Raw genomic sequence first — 22883 nt, 5'->3', positions numbered from 1 at the left:
TTTTTTTTTTTTTTACCAATCATCCGTTAACCAATTAGTCATGTTTTTGGACTGTGGGAGGAAGCCGGACTAACCGGACAGAACCCACGCATGCACAGGGAGAACATGCAACCTCCACGCAGAAAGATCCCAGGCCGCGAACCCAGGACCTTCTTGCTACAAGGCAACAGCTCTAACCACTGTGCCACTGTGCAGCCTTGCTTTTAATTCAGTTTAATTGAGATATTCATAAAGTGCCAATTCACAACATAAGTCTTTACAAGGCAAACATTCCAAATGAGTTAACTTATTAAATAGTGCTTTCAGTTCAGTTGATCGTGCCAATTAGTTAAAAGACTCCTAACTAAGAAAACCCAGCAGACTGCATCGAGTCACTAACTTGTTGTGCCAGTGACTTTACAGCAATCCCCATACTAAGCAAGCATGTAGCAACAGTGGAGAGGAAAAACTCCCCTTTAACGGGAAGAAACCTCCAGCAGAACCTGGCTCAGTATGGGCAGTCATCTGCCACGACTGACTGGGGGGTGAGAGAGCAGATTAGGGATGTCCCGTTACAATATCGAAAGTAATTCGTTATCGGCCCCAAAAACACAGTATGGGATTTTATCAGACTGCATCAAAAATCTCTGATTTAAGCAGTCCGTTAAGGTTCACATTTTTGCAACCAATGGTTAAAAAATGTATGTATGATTTACGCTGATATCGGATCAGATTGATATCGGTCAATACTGAAGGCAGCAATATTAATATCAAATCGGAAGTGAAAAAGTTGTATCGGGACACCCCTAGAGCAGATACTTACCTTCTGGAGCCTGGAGCCTGACGAATAAAAGCAATGATAAGTTTTTTTGTGACTTGGTTAGATCAGATCTCTCTACACTGCCTCAGATAAACGCCACTGTGTCAAATTTAGTTTCTTCTAACGATGTGGAATAACCTGCCGTAAGCAGATCCTTAAAAGACCTCATCTGGAGTCGGTCATACGCGCTTTCATTACATCAAGACTAGATTACAGTAACTCTAATCTGCTAGGTGTAAACAAGTCTGCAGTTAACTCTACAAACATTCAGAACGAGCAGCTAGATCTCTCTCTAAATCAAACAGCCGTTCTCACTTTACACCCGTTTTAGCTGAGCTACATTGGCTACCAGTGTTTTTTCAGATAAGGTTCAAAAGTCTCCTGTTTGTTTTTTAAATCCATCCATAACATGGCACCCTCATATCTCACAGAGCTTAGGACACCCTACAAACCATCTCGTGCACTCGGATCAGCTGACCACCTACTTCTGAATGTCCATGAAGTGTGTTACGAGACGCGGTGAACCAGCTTTTGTTCATGTGGAGCACTGTGTGATTTTCTGTCTGTGATGAGTTATATAAATAAAATGTACTTGCATAAATACTTATGCCTGCCTAAAAGTTTGGAATGACCTCCCCCTAGTGGTGAGAGAGTTCACGGCACTTAAACTTTTGAAGTCCTGTCTTGACACATTTTTATAACTTGGCTTCATGCTGTCTTATAAACTGACCTGACTTGATTACTCACGACGGATCAGTTTCCTCTGTTTTACCTCTCTGTTCTGTGTCTCGTCCTCTGCTTCTGTGGGTCTCTTTCTCTTTGGAGACTGGTTCTGACCCAAACTGCTCTCTGCTTGAAAACCATTCAGCTCCAGGAAGTGACTAGCTTGTGTTTGGCAGTGGGCTTCAGTTTCCTCACGAAGCAACTGATCATAAACTTTTAACTGGGACACTAACAAAGCTTGATCCCAACCAGAGTTTAATTTGTGAAGCACCAAAGAGTCTTTGACCTCGTCCAACTCAGCTTGCATCTGAATTTTAGTCTGCTCCGTAGACGTGTACAAGGATCTGTTGGCTTCAATCAGAGTTTTACACATGGCGTCGTGTTCAGCTCTGAGTTGCTTTATGTCCTGCGGCTCCCCAGTAGATTTATCTTTGATGTTTTTCAAATGCTGACTGACTAAAACATCTTGATTGTACTTAAGTTTCAGGTCTTCGTACAAAACTTTGGAAAGGTTCAGTTCACTCTGGAGCTCTCTCACTGTACACTTCTCTTTCTGTAGTTCTGACAGGAGCTGGGTTTGGCTTTTGACAAGTGTGGCGTTCAAGTCTGCATTCATTTGTTGAAGCTTTTTCATCTCTTGACTGATTTTGTAAACAGAGATTTCTTGATTGTGTTTCAGCTTCAGGTCTTGATATGAAGCCTTGAATTTGTTTGATCGTTTGCGCAGCACTTTGGTTTTTCTGGGCTCTGGTAAAACCTCTTTTTGGCTGTTTTGGAACGTCTCCTTCAACTTCTCATGGGCTAGCTGAAGTTGTTGAAGTTCCTGTTTGGTTTTGCATTCAGAATTTTTTGACAGCTGACAAACAGAAACTTGTTTATCAAAGTTTATCTTCAGTTGTTGATATGAATCTTTCAACTGGCCTAATTCATTCTGGAGATCCTGGATTGTGCTTTTCTCCTTCTGAAGCTCAGATGAAAAGTTCTGTTTGTTATTAAGATGGGTCACTTTCAGATCTTTGTAGGCTTGATTGAGTTTTTTCAGTTTTTGTTTGGTTTGGTGGTCGGAGGCTTTTGACAGCCGACAAACGGAAACCTGTTTGTCAAAGTTCACCATCAGCTGTTGATATGAATCTTTGCACTGGCCTAACTCATTCTGGAGTTCCTGGATTTTGTCTTTCTCCTTCTGAAGCTCAGATGAAAAACTCTTCTGACTATTGAGATAAGTCACCTTCAGATCTTCGTGAGCTTGCTGAAGTGTCTTCAAGTCATGTTTAAGCGTGGCTTGAATGCTGGAGGTGTTTTCCATCAAATTCTCAAGCTCTCTTTGAGTCTCCTTGTCTTTGTTGCTTAAGATCTGGTTCACAGATTTTTCGTTAGCCAACTGGGTCTTGACTTGATCCAGTTCTTTGCGGAGCTGGTCTATCGCAGGGTTAGACGATTTAGCTCTCTCCTCTTTTAAAAGGCCGTTAAGCCTTTTAATTTCCTTCTGAAACTGCTGTTTAAGGCTGTAGACATCGCTGGTGCTAGAGGGGGCATTTGCCACCTTCTGGAAACGAGATGTTTGACTAGCCATCGTAATATAAAGCAATTAGTTGAAGGCTTCAGTAAAACCAGTAAATAGCTGTCCTACTGTGCTAAAACCGATTGCTGTTCACAAAACGACTGAAAACTCTCGCTGAACTCAGGGAACGTCTAGCTCTTGCAGGGATCACAAGAGAATGACAGATGCTGTGCAGAGAGTTCTAAACTAAGACCTATGATGACGTCACCTTTATGACGTAAGCACGCTGACGCTGGTCTGTGAAGCTGCTGCCAACGCATTCATCTAGCTTGATTCTGCACTACTCAAACTTTCATAAAGCATTTATTTTTTTCCTTTGGGAAGATTTTTAAAGAGCGAGTAACGTCTAAATTAAATTTTTTTTTGCTGATAAACTGTATAAATGAGTGTCTAATAGTGTTTTAAATGTGTGTATTCATTATTTTAGCATTTTGGTGTGATGAAATCTCGCGTGAACTTGGTGTAATATCGCGAGTACTCGCAGAGGCATCTTTCCAGCGCTTGAGCACATCCTGGAGGCATGCGCAAGGCCGGATTATCCATATGGGCAACTGGGCAATTGCCCAGGGCCCACGAACTCTAAAGGGCCCAGGGCAGCAAGGGGACGAGCAAAATACTGTATCTGTAATCTCCCGCTTTATATTAAACTAGGGTGACCGTACGTCCTCTTTTCCCCGGACATGTCCACTTTTCACTCTCTGTCCGGGGCGTCCGGACTGGGGGTTCTTGTATTGATGAAAATGTCCGGCTTTTCATCCAGAAGCAGGGATCGAATTATGGGGAGCTGTATATCATACACATCCAGCGGAGCCGGAAAAAAGTTTTCTACCTATATTACATCATTTATGGACTCTTTTGAGCAGAGAGCGGCACAGCGCGTTGTTGCGCAGCGCTCCAGGCAGCTGCTTCCGGCGCACGGTCCATTCTCAAAGTGGCGCAACCAAAAAACTATAATTAACACACGATCGTTCATGTCCGCACATGTTCTCTACTTTCTGTCTTATTTGTGCCTGAAGCGCTCTGCTAAACGCGCTCTTTGCTTTGTGGTCATCCCTTTGATCTGCTCAAAAGTAACTGATGAGGTGAAAAAGTGAGAATCCAGGCAGCAGTTTTTGTGGAGAGTTTAGAGGAGATGCAGGAAGATGAGAGACAGACAGGACAGGAAATAGTTAAATAAAACCAAGAAAACTAAACAAAGTGTTGAAAAGTAAAATGTAGGTAGATTTATCTCCACTACACGTTTTTACCTGTATAAAGCAATAAGTTACACACATGTAATATTTATACATCTGATACAGTTCAGATCACCTTCAAAACTCAGTCACAAACCCAGGGCCGTTTCAAGACATTTTGGGGGCCAAGGCAAAATGAACCCCCACCCCCCATAACTGGGCTCCCCAGAAGCCTCTGTGTAATCCATATCCTCTCCAGGAGTATTAGTTATATAGTGTTTGTAAAAGCCCCTCAGACATTACTGACATGTTGTAATGTTATCAGATGAAAAACTAAATTATCAGACATGCTGTCTCATCTGCTGCTATTCTAAACTTGCAAAAAGTAACAAAACCATTTGAAAGCCACTATTAGTGTGGGACAACTTATTTTTTCATTGACCATATCGTCTAATCTCACAACTGAAACAAGCATCCTTAATAATCTGTGCACATGCTTGCCGATGCTGTAGTAAAACAACAGGTATAATAATTTATTATTAATAAAACCTTGTTGCAGCACTAAAGCAGAAAAATGAGATTTTGCAATAAATATGCAAAATATTTACATATTAATTGTTTTAAAGCCCTTTTATTGGCAGAATCAGATATTAATTTTAGTTCTTACAAAAAATGGGTCCCAACATGGTTTGTGTGGCGTTGCCATAGTGTGACGTCATAGGCACAGATCCCCTGTCCTCTTGTTTGGAAATGGAAATATGGTCACCCTACATTAAACAAACTGTCCACCCGGGCTTTTACACTGCACAGAGACGCTTCGCTGCCTATGAATCTGAACGTCAGTTGAGAGTCAGTCTCATGCAGACTGACCAATGAAGAGAGGGCCTCAAGTTAAGACCCTCTCCTCATTGGTCAGTCCACACGGGGTGGGCCAAAGGTTACCCTGAGCGGGTTACGTGATGTCAGGCATTCAAGTATTGAGTATATTTACTGCATATTACAGTAAAATATTCTGTATGTGACCACATTATGGTGATCCTTGGGTCGTGATGATGGGGCCCTTGAATATTGTTGCCCAGGACACAACAAAGTGTTAATCTGGCCCTGCTGTTGGGAAAGAGAGACAACAATTTGCCTGAAGACGGATGTTTAAGATGTCCCTCCCCAGAGTGCATAGCCTCACCCAAGATGCCGATGAAGACATTTACCGCTTTCATATTAAATAAGGTGAAGGGGGATCAGCTTTAGCGTTTCATCCTTTGACAAAATTCCTAAAAAAAGGTTGGATCTTATGAAATTTTATGAAAACTGCTATGTCTCAGTGGTCTCCATTAGTGACATCATTGAGAAATGGTTTTGAGTATTAAAATCAATTAACCTAGGAGCTATTGAAAGAAATCACTTAATTTTTGATTAAAAAAACTAATAAAAATGATCAGATCTTGTGAAATGATAAAAACTGCTGTGTCTCAGTGGTCTCCATTAGTGACATCATTGAGAAATGGTTTTGGGTCCGTCCGTGTCTGGTCGGAATTACAAAGCATTCAAAAACAATAGCAATAAAGTTTTAAGCGTGACATTAAAAGCAGACACTTTGATGCTCCACCTGAGAGTAAATCTGTAAGGCCTGTCACCAGCATTCAAACATCAATTCTGTTTGCTTCACAGCCAGACAGGACACGGTAAAAAAAAAAAAAAAAAAAAAAAAAAAAAGGTTTTGGGTTTATTTACTGATTGAAAAAAATCCCTTAATTTTAGATTAATGTCCTAATAAAAAAGATCAGATTGCATGAAAGTTGTTATAAACTGCTGTGTCGCATTGGTCTGGCTTAGTAACACAATTAAGAAATGGTTTTGTGTATTTTGACTGATTTAGCTAGAATCAATTGAAAAAAATAATCCCCTTAATTTTGGAATAATATAATAAAACGTTCAGATTGTATGAAATGTGTTATAAACTGTGGTGTCTCATTAGTGTGGCTTAGTAACACAATTGAGAAATGGTTTTGTGGATTTAGACTGATTTAACTATGATCTATTGAAAAAAGTCCCTTAATTTTGGAATAAAATCCTAATAAAAAAGATCAGATTGTGTGAAATGTGTTAAAACTGTTTTGTCTTGTAAATGTAGCTTAGTAACACAAGTCATAAGTAATTTTGAGTCATTTAGGAAATTATTCTGGAAGTTTTTGATATTTTTTGTACTCGTTTACAAAGGACTACAAATTTGTTGATAGTCCCTAAGCGAACCACCGTTCACTATAGCGAGTCCTCGGAACTCAGCTAACCGCTGTCTGTGCCGCAGTGCACGGCATGAAGACTTATCGCTGACCGTGTAAACCAATGTCTGTCGAACATCCAACGTCCAACTTCAAGCTAACTTCACCGCGATCGTTGCACATGTGTACAAACGAAATTGACTTTGCGCTCACTAATGCAGGTTCACGTAAAAGGTAGAAAAATTAAATAACAATGAGGCTAAAACACACGCGCGCGCACACGCACGCAGGCGCGCACACACTCGCCCGTTCTACGGTGCAAAAACATAAAAGTATAATACGCGTGCGTGTGTGTGACATGGTTTTGGTCGTCTGTATCATCTCCGGTTCATGCGTCTAGGTGCGCTTTAGCCGACAGAGGGTGCGCGTGTCCCACGACCGTGTTGAGGTGGGAGAGGATCCGATCCGGCTGCTGCCGCCGAGCTCTCCGCTCTTGCTGCTGCTGAGAGGTACCGGAGAAACATGAGCTCCAGGAAAGGTGCGTATCTACACATCACACTTAACCCTACTTAATTGTAAGGTGGAGGCTGGCGGGTTTACGTCTGTCGAGCATCTGGCAGACGACGCTGCTTGACCCTGTTTGTTCCAGCCAGCTTTAAATCTGATGTGGTGATGTGTGTCTGATTTCTCTCCCCGACCCCCTAAACCCTTTCTCCGGACCTCTACTGCAAATGAACTTGGATCATCAGTGATGGCCATTCAGGCCCGGAAGAGGAGGCCAAAGGGGAAGAAGGACAGAGCGGGTCACCATCGGAGGTAAGTGGGGCGGCGGCGGCCGGGATATTGAACCGCTTTTAGTGATATAGTTTGTTGACAACGGCTTTCCCTGTCTGTGTGGCGCCGGTGCCGTCTCACAACAGATGAATGGTTTGGTATGGAGCGTGCACTCTCACCGAAACCGGCTCCTGCTGCCCTGTGGATTTCACCAAGTTATAGTTTGGTCTTCTGGGATCCTCACTTGGTTTATGGTTGCTCATGGCTTCTCATTGATTTTTGGGTTGGGACGTGTTAGAGGTCGTGATGTGACAACTCATTTCCGTGGTCCATTTAGTGAAAAGTCCCCCAAACGTCTGTCAGTGATTCTCTGGTTATGTAACTTTCGTCCAGGCGGTCAGAGCATGGTCTCCCCGGCTCACCTGGGGTATTTCAGCGTGACTTCCCCGGCGTGAGCGGCTTCATGGGACGTGAATGTGTGCAGTAGTGCAGCACCGTATATGCAGACTGGGGGCTTTCTTCATGGCACGATCCTATTGGTGGAACGTCACTGGCTGCACAATGAAAGCATCGATTAGGTGATGCCAACCGACTAGACACCCCACACAGAGCCACAGGAATTTACTGGAAAGCACAGTCGAACATGCAAGAGGTGTGCAAAAGAACAATTATAAAACATCTAAACATCACAAGATACCGTTTGGGGTCATTTGGTTTCCTTATATGCATGCTTATGACGTGAAGAAATATACTTCACACTAAATGAGATCACATCATAAAAATATATATTGTGTAGATTTAGAATTTTTTTTGCAGCAATACAAATTATTGTAAAAGATTAACAAGACGCAGCTAATAGCTCGTGTCTTTCATGCACAATAACACACGTGCACTGTGCACCAAAAAGACTAATTGGATTAAAAGGAAAACAGCGAAATCATGAGTCTGAAATATTTGGTCAGTTTAACCTGAACCCTCCAGCATACTTGCCTTTTTGTTAGGGATGCACCGATACCGATACCAGTATCGGTAAAAGTTAACCGATACCAGGAACCGATACTAATGCACATGGACGTCACTAGGATTGAGATATAGGGGGGGCTTAGCCCCAGGAGCTTGACCTTGAACATTTTTTTCACACCCTGCAAAACTTTGTCAATTAATTCATTATCTGAAGAACATTTAACAGAACCTATTATTTTATCACTTTCTTTTCCTTTCCTACCTTTGTGCATTTTCTCTCTTCTTTTTATAAAAAAATAACAACACTTAATCAGTTCATTAGTGGGGTCTATGTTGAAGAAAGATTTTTTATAAGTCCATTAAAAATTAGATATGTTATATTTCCAAATAAAGCTATTCATTTCAGTCTACGGCACTTAACAGGGGGAAATGTTGCAGTCATTTGTTTAATTTGTTTAATTACAACTTGCTTGATTATAAATGTTACTGAAATATGACAAAGAACAAATGAATAATTGTCAAACTTTTATTCTGCCAAATGAGTGTGCAGTTGACAGTTTTAATATATGAATAACACTGATATGACATGGAATAAAGGAGTATGTAATTAACAATGACAAGACAAAATAACAGTATATATAAAAATTAGGGCTGGGACTTGATTTAAATTTTTGATCTAATTAATTAGAGGCTTTGTAATTAATTAATTAATCTAAATTAATCGCATTTTAATTGTTCAGGAAAATGTGCTCTCAAAGCAAAACTTAATTAAAATTATGAGACAGAGAATTAAACATTAGACATAGTTATTACTGTAAAACTAAAGCTTTTAATAAAAAATGCATTTTAATTAATCAAATGTCACTGTGTGATATGAAACAAGACCCAAATCAACTAAAATTTATAATTACAAAGAGAAAATGCCTGCAAAGGGTGCCTTTAAATAGTCTCTCTGTCTAGTTGAATGACTGAAATAAATTTGACTTTGCGCAAGATTCAAATTTTTCCAGTTTTACTTGTATGTATAATTGGGAGTTTTTATTAGCATTTCTACTCAAAATGTAGTAAAAACACGTAAATAATAATCCTTCAAAATGACAGTGGAACAGGCAGAAATATGATCTAGGACTTAAATGTACTAACTTTTAACACCAGAGCAGGCATGGCATATTCTGAGAATGATCAGGAACACTAACTGGTTCCAGTTGGATGACTGGAGGATGATCGGAAGAAAAAAGATCATGGCGAGGAAATAATGATCTGACGAACAGGTGAGCGGACCTACATGGGAAGTCCTGATGTCACGTTAAGAAGGGGATGCTGCAGACCCGCAGATTCACGCCTGCTGCAGCGAATCTGGTGTGATCTCCAGCCTGATCACAACTTCCTTGTTCCTCGCTGCCCCTGATGCACTTGAGCATCCGCCCCTTAGCTGATGACAGCTTCAACACACCTCGCTGCTTAATGATAGTAATGCATGTGATGTTTAGACAGAGACTCGTCTCAGAAACATATAATTCCCCGACAGAATTGTTTAGAAAATCATCAGAAAAGTTTCAGAGTGTTTCTGTTTTAACTTAAACTTCTGTTTTCAACTTTAACTTTCACGTTGTCTGTGATTGTTTACAGAGTAGTGAGAACACGGAGCGTTCTCCCAGCGGCAGCCAGGTGCCTCTCGTTTGTCTTACTATCATAAACTACTGTTAGGGCACAGAATTAGTCTGTCTGGTGCTTTCAGCGCTGCACAGATGTTACGTAAATGTTAAAAATATAGCTTACCGCAACTTTTGTAAAGTTTCCGGTGCCACCGGGCAGCTGCAGCAGAGACGATCTCTGAAAAATGTCCGCGACACGGACTCCGTTGTTGTCTGGAAGTTTGTTTTTTTCAAGTTAAGAAAAGAGGCGGACGTGTTTCCTAAATCCTGCATCAGTCCAAGCAAGGCTACTTCTTTCCATTTTTATTCCGTTAGTAGCCATTAGCACTGTGCATTGTTGTGTGCGTCAGTGATATTCTGTCTACGAGGAAGTCGTGCAATGACAAAGGTTCTGCCGTGCTTGAAATGCAAGCTGCGATTAAATGCGTGAAATTTTTTTAACGTGTCCGCGTTAAAGTCCCAGCCCTAAAAAAACTCAAAATGATAGGGGGGCTTGTGATTATTTTAGGGGGGCTGAAGCTGCAAATCAACTATCCTGATTAACAAGGTTATAAAAGCTCATAAAGGAAAAATCACTTTAGCCCCATTCCCATCTGTACCGGGTCGGCCCGGGCCGGGTAGTGTAGGTTGTTTACATATCTGGGTGGCCTGGTATTTTTCCGGGCCAACCAAGGCTCATTCTTGGCCCTCTTCCCGAGGGGTACTGCTTCAGGCCGACCAGGGCCAACACACCCACTGCTGACAGCAATTCACACCTTCCATTAGAGCAAGCCTCTGATTGGTGGGTAGAATCAGCCCATTCACACCTTCCATTAGAGCAAGCCTCTGATTGGTGGGTAGAATCAGGCCGCATGGGCTTAAGACAAGGATGTGTGGAATCAACCGGGCCAGGCTGGGGCCGACTGGGGCTACCCGGCCCGGGCCAACCCGGTACAGATGGGAATGGCCCATTTGATGTGTGGGGGAACTTTTCCAGGCCCTCTTTAGCAGGGGGGGACTGGGAGGAGAGTGCTGTAGCCTTTTAGCTGGAAGCTAACCGGAGCCACCACCCGGTGGAACACTAGCGACATGGAGGGAGGTGGGTTGGTTCACTGGCACGTGTCGGAGTCAGCCCGGTAAAAATGATTAACGACACCAAGCGGACTCGCGTTCACGTTTGAAAGCAGCGCTGAATCCAGGAACATCAGCACAAAGTGCGTTCGTTGCTCTGAGCCAGCATGACTAACAAGAGAACAGCGCTGCTAACTCAGATCGGGTGTTGCTTTCCATCCTAAGGGTGTACGTAGGGGGCGGGCGTATTACGTGAACGGACCCATCTGATTGGCCGCATATCAGAAGGGCTACATTTGATTGGTCAAATAATACTTCCGCGTAAAAAACAGAGCTGGTTTACAAAAAGGTGATGTATGACACGGATGGAAATGTTGAACCAAACATTTATCGCCGTTTTTGACGTGCTTTGCGAGGGGCCTATCGCAAGTCCTGTTATCGCGATGACGATAATTTTTCGATATACTGTGCAGCCCTACTGGATGGCATGGTATTCAAATGAGTTGTATTTAGTGATGGGTAGCAACTGAGGATTGATATCCAGGTAGTCCAGTTTCCTCCCTCAGATAAAAACATGCACGTCAGGCTGATTGAAGACCAGGTAGACACCAGCTTCCCACAACTCCACTGAGGATTAAGAGGCTCAGTTAATGAATGAATGGATTTTACTTGGCTATTAAAAAGAAAGTTCAATCCTTGGATTTTCTGATTACTCCGTTATATTAAGTGATGTAATAGATGCAATGACGAAACAGAAAAATGCACGCTGAAGCATTTTGTTATTGGTAGAAGTCCCACATAATCTTAAATGGTGCAAAGAGGTCTGCAAAAACAAACAGGTAATAGGTTACAGACCAGAATAAACAATATCATAAGGGCTGGAAATAAAACCCATGTCCTACTGTTAAAAAGGGGAAATTTGTCAAATTTCAGCTTAAGCTTTTGTGCCATTCCTCTTATGCAGTAGCATTTTTGTCATGGCAGATTTCCTGATGTTTTCACCCCACCTATATTGCGTTTCATTTGTAACCTGATTTAATAACTCATTATATCTATTGTTTTGTTTGTTGCCATAGAACACTTGGTGGACGACTGTCGTAGACCTCCAGAGCCTGTCCCATTCACTGTGATTACAGGCACAGCGATGACACAAAAGTTTGGGAGGAAAAGGCTGATTAGGGCTGGCACCGGTGCTGTGACAGGAAAACAAAAACCTCTGTACGACGGCTTTTACTGCTCCTTGATATTTAGTCAGTTGCTCATCAGTGCCTCTTTATCCTCAGGGATGAGTTGATTCCCATCTCCAGCTGCTGATTTTCAGATTGAAAGTCAGTTTTTCCTATTTGAGAATGAAAATTCATTTTTATTCTTTAGATCTGGATTAGCACACCAAGACTAGTTGGGATTAGTGTCAACTACTCATAAACTTACACCAGTAGAGTGACATTTATTAATCATAACTATTCCAGACAGCATTTGTGAGTCTAAATGTTGATGTTCTTCTTGTTCTTCTATCTCTGCCAGCTCACAGTGGTTGTCATATTCCAGCATGCCCCCTTGAACTGTGCTGACTCCAACATGGTTCATGCTCCCACAAAGTGCTTTGTAAACTGCATAGATTTGTCCTGTCTTTTTTTCTAGCCGTTATCTGTCTGTAGTCTTTGATTGAGGATAAAAAGCAGCTGGAACCCTGTGGAGGCCGAGACTAGTTTGTGATTCATAATGTGCAAAAGAACATTACATTACCTTTTAACATAGGAAAACATATAAATATTTAAAACTTTACATCTAACAATTGTCTTGCAGTATTTGAGGCAGGTAGGAACTGATAACTTCATGCAGTTGGCACGTCTTTGAAACGGTGCAGCGTCCTTTCCTTCTGCCTTCTCTATAGAAGATGACATTATTAGCAATTTTTTTAGACAGAATTTATTGTAGGAAAATTGAACAAACAGTCCACACTGATAGGTAATATGTTTAAAATGAGGTATCTGAACCATAATAGAGGGATTTACATTTCAATGATGGAAACAAATCACATTGCACACTGCTGCCATGTAGCAGTCGATCTTTGAATTACACCAAAAGAAAAGAAAATACACAAATGTTTGCATGTAAATTCTTCCAAAAATTTGACACAAATTTTGAATATCGATATAATATCACAGGAAAAAAATATCACGATATATTGGCATATCGATATTTTCTTACATCCCTACCGGATAAGAACCATTTAAGATGAAGTTTAAGGAGGGAAATTACCTTATTTTTCTTGTAATGGAGACTAACTTCAGTTCTTATATTTAAGTGTTTAATAAGGGAAACTTTAGTTAAATTTGGAAAAGAGAGAGCTGAGCTGGAAGGTGAGGATCTCAACTCATCAGATCTCATTCCAACCCTCGCCTATGGTCACAAGCTTTGAGTAATGACTGAAAGAATGAGATGCAAGCGGCCAAAATGAGTTTTCTCCGCAGGGTGGCTCTGCCTTAACCTCCTGGGACCCAAACTTGTATTTGGTTTGATTTAAAAGAAAATACTTATCTGGCTATTACAGATTAGTCGACTCTAATGAACAAAAACAAAGTCACAATTAAAGCTGCAAGCAGCGTCGTTCGGCCCTCGCAGCTCCGCGCCGCTCCGGCCTGGCCGGCAGCCCGGGGCACCAGGCTACGTCTGCGAAACAGAAACGTCAACCACCCCGACACCAGAAACTGCTAACGGTCACCTCATCCGCACCTCACCCTGACTCAGCATCCCCTTTGAGCCCACCATTATATTACACGTCTCACCACTAGGGCATACTCTATATTTACCACACTGGTGGTGTGATAACAGAGACAAACTTTAATGCTTTTCTGACCACGTTTTTTTAAGTTATCGTAGGTCAAATTTATCTAGAGTGCGTTGTGACCCATTGAGGTCAGCTTTGGTTGACAAAGATGGTTTTCTGTTATTTTGACATCAATCAGACACTGTGTGTTCTTTCTAGAACCAGTGAGCTGAAAGGGGCAGAGCTACAGGGATTAAAACCAACAACCACATCAATGTGTTTGGTGCAGTCATGTGATGTCACAAGCCAAGTATATTGCCATTCTGACTTTGTCTTTAGAAGTTAATAAAGTTTGAACCTATCTAGGGGTGCTGTGACCATTTACAACTAAATCCCATAGAGGTATATTTGGTCATCAAAGATGGTTTCCTGTTAATTTGGTACCAATCAATTGTTGCATGTGTCATCTAGAGACAAAAGGCTGCAAGTGGGCAGAGTTAAAGTGATTTGAAAAAGTGAGCACATACATGTGTTGATTGCAGTTGTGTGATGACTCCCATCAAGTTTAATATAGTTTGGAGCTTTTTTGCAGAAGTAACAAAGGTTTTATTGTATCTAGGGGGTGCTGTTCCAAATTTAGGAAATATTCCATGAAGAAGTTTCTAGGTTGATAAGAGTCATTTGTGTGCAGTTTGGTGTGAATTGCATCATGCATGTGTTATTCAGGGCCTAATATCTGTCAAGGGGCGGAGCTAAAGCTATATCTACCAATTACCACATGATTGTGTTGGGTTCCTTTGTGTGATAACATATGGCAAGTTTGATGCAATTACGACCTCTTCTGTAGGAGTTGTTACAGTTTTAAAGGTATGTAGGGGGCGCTGTGGTGATATTACACAACATTCTCCAACCGTTTGTGCCTCGTTGGCTAAAGGGCATGATTGTTCATTGCAATGTTCAGTCTCGGGCAGATTGGAGGCTGTTTGTGGAAGTTACAGTCAAACGTAAGGTCATGGCGTCACGCCAGAATTCGCCATGGCATCAAAGTCCCTCCCTATCTGGAAAGCTATCAGATCTGAATGGTCATTACAACATCATGAAGACAGTGCATGACCTTAGTGTCATGTTGACTAAATTAAAGGGGACAAATATGGGCATTTCACCAAAAATCAATGGACTTCCAATAGTCAGGGGGCGGGGCTTAGGTGATGTCAGCTGTCCACATTATCATTGTCTTCAGATGTGGTCAGTGATCACACAGACAACGTTTGATATACGATCTGATCATGCACATGGGAGTTAAGTCAAGTAATGTAATGGCGAAAGGTCAAAATTTGAGGCTTAGCCACGCCCACACCTTTATACTTATTTAAAATCCGACGGTTGAATTTTTTCCCCTTTGTCTTAAGAGTACATAGCAGATGTTTGAAGGTGATCGGTGAAAAGGGCGACGGGGCATCAAGGTCCAAACAACATGTGCGAAAACCACTAAATCAAGTACTTGGACCAAAATGGCCGACCTCCTGTGCGACTTTGCGCTTGGCTCCAAGAGACTTCTTTGTAGGTCCTGAGACACTACATTAGTGTACCAAATTTCGTGATCCTCAGTCAAAGCATGGCTTGGGGCTGACAGTTTTAATGGTCCTAGGGGGCACTATTTCAGAAAATAGGCCACGCCCACAAACTTCAGCTGTCCAGTTCTATTGGGGGTCAGACTCGGATCACTCACCAGACATTTTGTGGCGATGTCACGATAATTGAAGAAATGAGAGGCAAACGTATAGCCATGGCGTGATGGCGAATTTCGCCATGCTCCCAAAGCCCTGCCTTTTTTCGAAACCTGCCAGTACTGGAGACCAAGTGACCTCAACTTGTCAGCTGCTATTTGCCAGAGATTGCTGGTGATTGGGTAAAAGGAGTCCAATAGGGAGCTGTGAAAAAAAGAGTGGTGTGGCGACAGGTCAAAGTTTGAGGCTTAGCCACGCCCAATCCTTTATACTTATTTAAAATCCGACGGTTGAATTTTTTCATCTATGTCTTAAGAGTATATAGCAGAAGCTTGAAGACAATTGGTGAAAAGGGCGACGGAGCATCACTCTCCAAACAACGTGTGCGAAAACCACTAAATCGAGTACTTGGACCAAAATGGCCGACTTCCTGTGCGACTTTGCACTTGGCCACAAGAGACTTTTTTGTAGGTCCTGAGACACCACATTAGTGTACCAAATTTTGTACTCCTCAGTCAAAGCATGGCTTGGGGCTGGCAGTTTTAATGGTCCTAGGGGGCGCTATTTCAGAAAATAGGCCACGCCCACCGGATGTTCACATCACATTTTTTGGGGGGCTGGACTTGGATCACTCCCAAGAAGTTTTGTGGCGATATCTCTAGAAATTACAAAATGGGAGGCAAACGTAAGGCCACGTCGGTACACCTGACTTCGCCGCGCCGCCACAGCCCCGCCTTCTGGAGAAAACCCCCATAAAGTGACGCCAAGCAACCCCAACTTGTCTTCAGTTACCTGCTACAAATTTGGGTTGATTATTTGAAAGGGCGAATTTTGGAAAATTTCCCAGTAAAACTTGACCTTTTAAGTCCTGAGGGGGCGGGGCTTATGTGACATCATCAATCGACCATTCATTTGTCTTCGTAGGGCGATGACGATTGTCCAAAGAACATTTCTTTAACTGTAATTCTTTCATTTATGAAATTATAGCAATTTGAATTTTTTTGGCGAGTGCTCGAACTTTGAGGCCTGGTCCCGCCCCTTCAGTATTTACGAAAAGTCAATTTTATTGTCTCATTTTAATCGTCCATCGCTTCTGTTCGATCGCACACTATTTTTGAGACCACCGTGCGAAAAATGACCAAACTGTTCAACCAAATATAGACCCTAGAAATGGCCAAAACGGGGTCAAAATGGCCACTTTAGTCCAAAATGGCTGACTTCCTGTTTGATTTTGACCATGGGTGCGAGAGGCTTTTCTGTGCGTATTGTTGAGTTCTACAAGTGTACCAAATTTCATCACTCTACTATGAAAAAAGGTCAAAGCGGAGGGGTATTTTAAATTTTCCAGGGGGCGCTGTCGAAACATTTTTTTACCAACTTTCACGTTGCCAGTGAAATATGTAAATTTCACGCACTTTCTATATTGGGCCAGAATTTGGTGAGTTTTTGGATATGCTAAGACCCCCTAAAGGCCATCCAAAGACGCGGAAGAAAAAAAAAGAAAAAAAAAGAAAAAGAAACGGAGCAGATACAATAGGCCTTCGCAGCGCTTCGCTGCTCGGGCCTAATAATTTAAATTCAATTAAAATTAATTAAATTAAAATGTTGTCAAATATCCTAAAAAAAAGAGACAACAAAAATATTTTTAAATTAAAGTCAATGTTAAGTGTCTATAAATAATAATAAAAAGGTCTAGAAGAGAATAAAACTTTAAAGTGCAAGGAGCCATTGTCCACATATGTGGACACAAGGCCCTAGGAGGTTTAGCTGGGTGGACACTGTGGGACTTTTTCACTCGTAGCGTTCATCTTCTACTCAAACTGTACGACTTCCTTGCAGAGCAAATCTCACGAGTCACGTGCTCACACTGTACGACTCAGTTCTCGGATGAGACCTGACTGCTCACACTGTACGTCTGGTAGTGACATGTTGGACCTAAAAATATGCAAAAAATAGCAGTTTTTACACAACACGTCATACCTTATTGTGTTAGTTTTGATGTCTGCTGTTGGAGGACACTGGGATTTATGGGGTTGGTGGAGGAGGACGAAAGTAAGAAAGTAAATCAGTGTTTTGTGATCATTTTAATTTGACATAAACATGGCAAACATGCTTTCTTGACAATCCTTGACATTATGTGTGTAAAAAAGGTGTGGAAATAAAAACAAACAATGTGTGTTAATAGGGAAATAGCTGGCGAGTGGTGTTGACACATGTTTGCAGATGCGCCGTGAGTGGTTCTACTCTTTTGGTCGCAGGCGTTCGCAGCGCCGCTTCCACCCTCACGAGGGACGGCCAAAATGCCAAACACACCACCTCTCTTACCCATGGTGTCCCACAAGGTTCTGTATTGGGGCCTCTGCTCTTCCTCCTCTATCTGTTTCCTCTTCAGCACATCCTGAGCTCCTTCAAAGGAATCTCCTACCATCTTTGTGCAGATGACATCCAACTGTACATCTCCTTCAAACCCCATGAGATGTCTAAGCTGCAGCTGTTACACACCTGCTTAGACTCTATCAAAACCTGGATGGCTGGGAGCTTTCTACAGCTGAATGAAGATAAGACTGAGATCCTCATCTGTGCCCCAGACAAGCTGGTTCCCAAAGTCAGAGACTCTCTTGGTCAGCTTGCTTCTCACACCAAACCTTACGTCAGGAATCTTGGTGTGACCTTTGACCCAGCTCTCACCCTGGATTCTCATGTCAGTTCTCTTGTTCGCTCTTCCTTCTTCCATCTCAGGGACATTGCTAAGCTGAGTCCCATTCTGTCCCGCTCTGAACTTGAGACAGTTCTCCACACCTTCATCTCCTCACGCTTAGACTACTGTAACTCTCTTTTCACGTGTCTGAGCAGAACCTCCCTGAACCGTCTACAGGTGGTTCAGAATGCCTGTGCTCGGCTTCTGACCAAGTCCTCCAAACACACCCACATCACCCCGCTTCTCCTCCAGCTTCACTGGCTGCCAGTCAACTTCAGGGTTCATTTCAAGATCCTGGTTCTGGTCTATAGGGCCTTACATGGACAAGCACCATCTTACATTGGTGATCTTCTCAGTCCCTACACCCCCAGCAGGTCCCTGAGGTCCAGTGACCAAAGCCTACTGGATGTACAGCACCAGGCTAAAGACCAAAGGTGACAGATCATTTGCTGCTGTGGCCCCCAGACTCTGGACCTCTCTCCCCCTGAGCCTGAGATCAGTGGACTCAGTGGTCTCCTTTAAAAAGCAGCTGAAGACTCACTTGTTCAAGCTGGCTTTTGTATGACCTTCTTCACCACTCTCTCTTTATTCTGCTCTCCCCACCTATTCCACCTTCCTCAGGATCCACTGATTTCCCTTTTTCCTGTTCTCTCTCTTTCTTAACATTTTTTATCACAATTGTCTCTTTTTACCCATTTTAAATATATTTTTAAACATTTTCTGAATGCTTTTTTATATTTTTACATTTTTTTGTTTTTGTGAAGCGCCTCGTGATTTTTATTTTGAGAGGCGCTACAGAAATGATATTTTCTTCTTCTTCATTCCGGAAATCCATGTGAGCTCGTGGTTGCTGGTCACGTGGTGTTAATCGCCCCTCGTAACCCCCTGAACACTACACGACTCTCTGCGCAAAACTCACCCCGATCTTGTGGATTCTTGCACGAGTGGAAAATCGTCTCAAAAAAGTGAAAAGGTTGCACAGTGTCCGCCCGGCTTTAGTGATAGGGTGAGATGCTCAGTCATCCGGGAAGGGCCCAGAGTAGACCCTCTGCTCCTCCACATTGAGAGGAGCCAGTTGTGGTGGCTCTGGCGTCTAGTTAGGATGCCTCCTGGACGCCTCCCTGTTGAGGTTTTCCAGGCACGTCCAAGGAGTGAACTTTACCCAGGACGTCCCAGAAGATGCTAGCCAGGCAAGTCATCCTATATATGTCACCACAGACGTGGACAAATTTGTTGGTACCCTTTAGTCAATGAAAAAAATCCCACAGAATTTAAATCGTAGAAATTATTCTACTTCTCTTTGGAAAAAAGTTGCATTATTCATTAGTTATGTAAGATTAGCTTGTAATGAAATATTGTTACTGATGCCAGTGCCGTGAAACAAAAGAACTGTTATTAAACAGAACTCCATGGGGTTAGTGTTAGGGGTCTGTGGGTATTTCTTAGTGGGTTTTGTTCTGCAGACGTTCTGGGCGTGACCATGCTGGGTTGATGAGTTGTATGTGTTGTGTTGTGTTGATAAAGAAGAGCTCAGAGATGTGATCTTTGGCAAACAGATTTAACGGTCTCAGCCAATAATGCTTCCCCCGTCGATACTGCAACTTTCCTGGATGAAGCTGGTGACGGGTGCTGAATGCTGAGCTGCATGAAGGAAGAGAAAAAAAATTGTTAGAGGAATTCTGAAAGCTGAAGAGGTGGGGTAAAAGATAAAAGGAGTGAGCAACAATGAAGGTGAAAAGAGGAGTTTCTGTGTTTGGATGATCGATATCATCAGAGAATCTCGGGATGCTACAGGAGACTTAATGAGGAAAAAGAGGGAGCTACTGCTGCTGCTGTTGAAAACACTAAGAAGCAGAATTGTTAAGCAGGAAGCTCAAAAGGCTTGGTTTGTATTATTATTTTCCATTAAATGTGTCAAGTCAGACCTGAAGGACAAGAAATGACTTGCGGCTACCCTGGTGTAATCTCAGCAAAGTGAAAGTGGGATTGAAGTCACATTTTGTTTTTAAGTTCATTGTCTTGACCTCCACCGAGGCCTCCGCAGTCTGCCCTGTTGGGTTTGTGAGGCGAAACTTGTTTAACTCCAGTCTGATGTTCTACACTTACTGACTCCCACAATTAATTAAGCAGCACATGGATGTTAAATAACTAGAGAAGTGGTAGAAGAACATCACACACACACACACACACACACACACACACACACACACACACACACACACACACACACACACACACACACACACACACACACACACACACACACATACACACACACACACACACACACACACACACACACAGGCTAAAACATTTTACAGGCAGGTGTCAACACCTACATTAATTAATGAACAAAACCCAAAGGTCTTGTTATTTGGCCCTATTTTGCCTGATACACTTTTATTCTATGTCTCCCAAATACAAATATGTCTGAAACAAAGGAGCTCAGACGCCGTGTATCAAAGAGAATGGTCCTCGCTCTTATAATTCATTGGAGTTGTAAGGAGATATTAGCCACTTCCTCTGCATGTCTGAATAGGAAGGACGTCCCCTGGTGGCCACAGCGCCCGTATTATTGCTGCCTGACAAACTAGTTGAATATTGAAGTAGGACACTTTTTTTTTAAAATATTTTATTTTTATTTATTGACATTAAAATAAAAATACAGTCAGAACTAAATTGCTGCAAGCCAAAATGAAAAAGGGGACAGAAAGAAGAAAAACGTATGTTGTCTGCCCCTTTTAACTAAAATAGCATTAATACAAATGAAATAATCATATGATTATTAAAGAAATTGAACAATATAGTTCCTGGACCTGTTGGCCGACAAAATCTCAACCCATGAATTTGAGAAAAAAATAGAAAAAGAAAACAATTTACACAGAAAGAAGCATTAAGTTATAGATCTATATACATACATATATACACATACAAGCACCTACTAGGTTAATATTTTGTTCCTTTAATCCCCCCCACCCCCCTCCCCTCACACATTTATGTAACGGATCTATATAAGTTAATCATTTTATTTTTTATCTCTTTTGAAAGTCAATATTGTTTTTGCATTCTTGAGTTCAGTATTCAATTTATTCCACAATTTAACTCCATATATGGAGACACAATGTTCCTTTACGAGTATCTTATGTCTAGGTATGTTAAATAATTCATATCCCTTTAAATCATATTTGCTATGTCTTTTTGAAAATCTTTTAATTAATCCTGCAGGTGCATACCCTTTGTTTGCATTATACATAAATTGTAAAATATTGTAGTCCACCAGATCATAGAATTTTAGTGTTTTTAATTTAATAAATAATGGATTGGACGGATCTCTGTAGTTGCTCCTTGTGATTATTCTCATTGCTTTTTTCTGTAAGATGTAAATGGAATTTGTGTAAGTTTTATATGTTGTTCCCCAGATTTCAATGCAGTAGTTCATGTACGGTATGATCAGTGAGTTATATAACAAATATAATGAATTATTATCAAGCAACCCTTTTGCTCTATGTAAGTTTTAGATATTTTAGTTTTGACACTGTTTATATGCAGTTTCCAAGACATTTTTCATCAATGATGACTCCCAGATACTTGACTTCTTTAACTCTTTTAATATTAATCTCATCTATATTTAATAAAATTTCATCATTTGAATTTGTATTACGTAATATCATAAAACAAGATTTACTGTTTAATGATAGTTTGTTCCCATCAAACCATAGTTTAATTTTTTTTCATCTCTGTTTGTATCACTTCTATCATCTGCTCAACATTATCTCCTGAATAATAAAAAGTTGTATCATCTGCAAATAAGATGCATTTTAATATATTGGATGCCTCAACAATGTCATTTATATAAATGATAAATAGTTTAGGGCCCAATACCGACCCTTGTGGTACACCACAAGTAATGTTATTTATATGTGATTTTGTGTTGTTTTTTTGAACATACTGCTGCCTATCGGTAAGATAACTGGTTACTTTAGTATTATTTCCATTTAAAGAACAAGAAGGAAGCTTGCAGTTTAAATGAATTTCTCCGACAGCTTTTCAGCGAGGCTTGCAGGATGTGTCGCTGCCTTTTTTTTCCAAAAGCAATGACAGCAGGCCACTTGTCATCCCAGCCAGGCCACTTGTCATCCCAGCCAGTTCTCTAATCTGTTATTAGATGAAATGCATCTCATCTACTCACATGCTTTTAGGGCAATCGGGTGGATTTTGTTTCCTTCTACAGTTTAGGACTGGTGGAGCCTAGTTGTTAGGTATTGTGTTGCTTTTTTCAGAACAACCAAAGCAAATGTACACCGTCGGCCAGAAGAGAAGAGCAAGATGAACTTTAAAGGAGATTCTTAAGGTTTGCATGTGTGTGTCCCAAATGGGATGTATTCAACCTATCCCTGACTAACAAGAAGTGTGGATTTGCTCCTCTAGTGTAATGCTCGTGAACGGCAGTCCAGTTGTGGGATGGCTGACCAGCTCACGGCCTGATTTAGCAACATCAAAACTTAAACCTGAAAGATGGAGGGATGTAGGTACGCAAAGTTCCATCTTTTTTTTTATTCTGATGTTTCTAAATGTTGGTAGAATGACAAAAAATATCATTTTTATGGAGCAATGAAAAGGCTACACTGAGGATCCTGCATCCAGAGTGTCCTCATAGTTTGCAAATGGGTCTAATAACAAAAAGTAGAGGTCTCCATGAAAAAATGAGTTTAGTTCAAGCTGCAGAAGCCCGTGGTGATGAGATATCAATATGACTCTCATGTCAGCGGTGT

The 22883-nt window shown here is 41.5% G+C and overlaps 1 protein-coding gene across 3 annotated transcripts in view; it reads left to right on the top strand.

The window, feature by feature from the left end:
• Positions 1-6873: 6873 nt before the first annotated feature.
• srpk2 (SRSF protein kinase 2) overlaps positions 6874-22883 on the top strand; it is a 109908-nt gene continuing 93898 nt past the window's right edge. For all 3 annotated transcript variants that reach the window (XM_015963964.3, XM_015963965.3, XM_015963963.3), the window contains exons 1-2: positions 6874-7012; positions 7224-7290. In XM_015963964.3, coding sequence (XP_015819450.1) covers positions 6997-7012; positions 7224-7290 — 83 coding nt within the window. In that variant the 5' untranslated portion in view covers positions 6874-6996. The remainder of the gene's footprint in view (positions 7013-7223; positions 7291-22883) is intronic.

The sequence above is a fragment of the Nothobranchius furzeri genome, chromosome 4 (genome assembly GCF_043380555.1).
Source record: "Nothobranchius furzeri strain GRZ-AD chromosome 4, NfurGRZ-RIMD1, whole genome shotgun sequence".
Classification (NCBI taxonomy): Eukaryota; Metazoa; Chordata; class Actinopteri; order Cyprinodontiformes; family Nothobranchiidae; genus Nothobranchius; species Nothobranchius furzeri.
The sequence above is the reverse complement of the archived record's forward strand: the minus strand, read 5'-3'. Positions and strand labels throughout refer to the sequence as shown.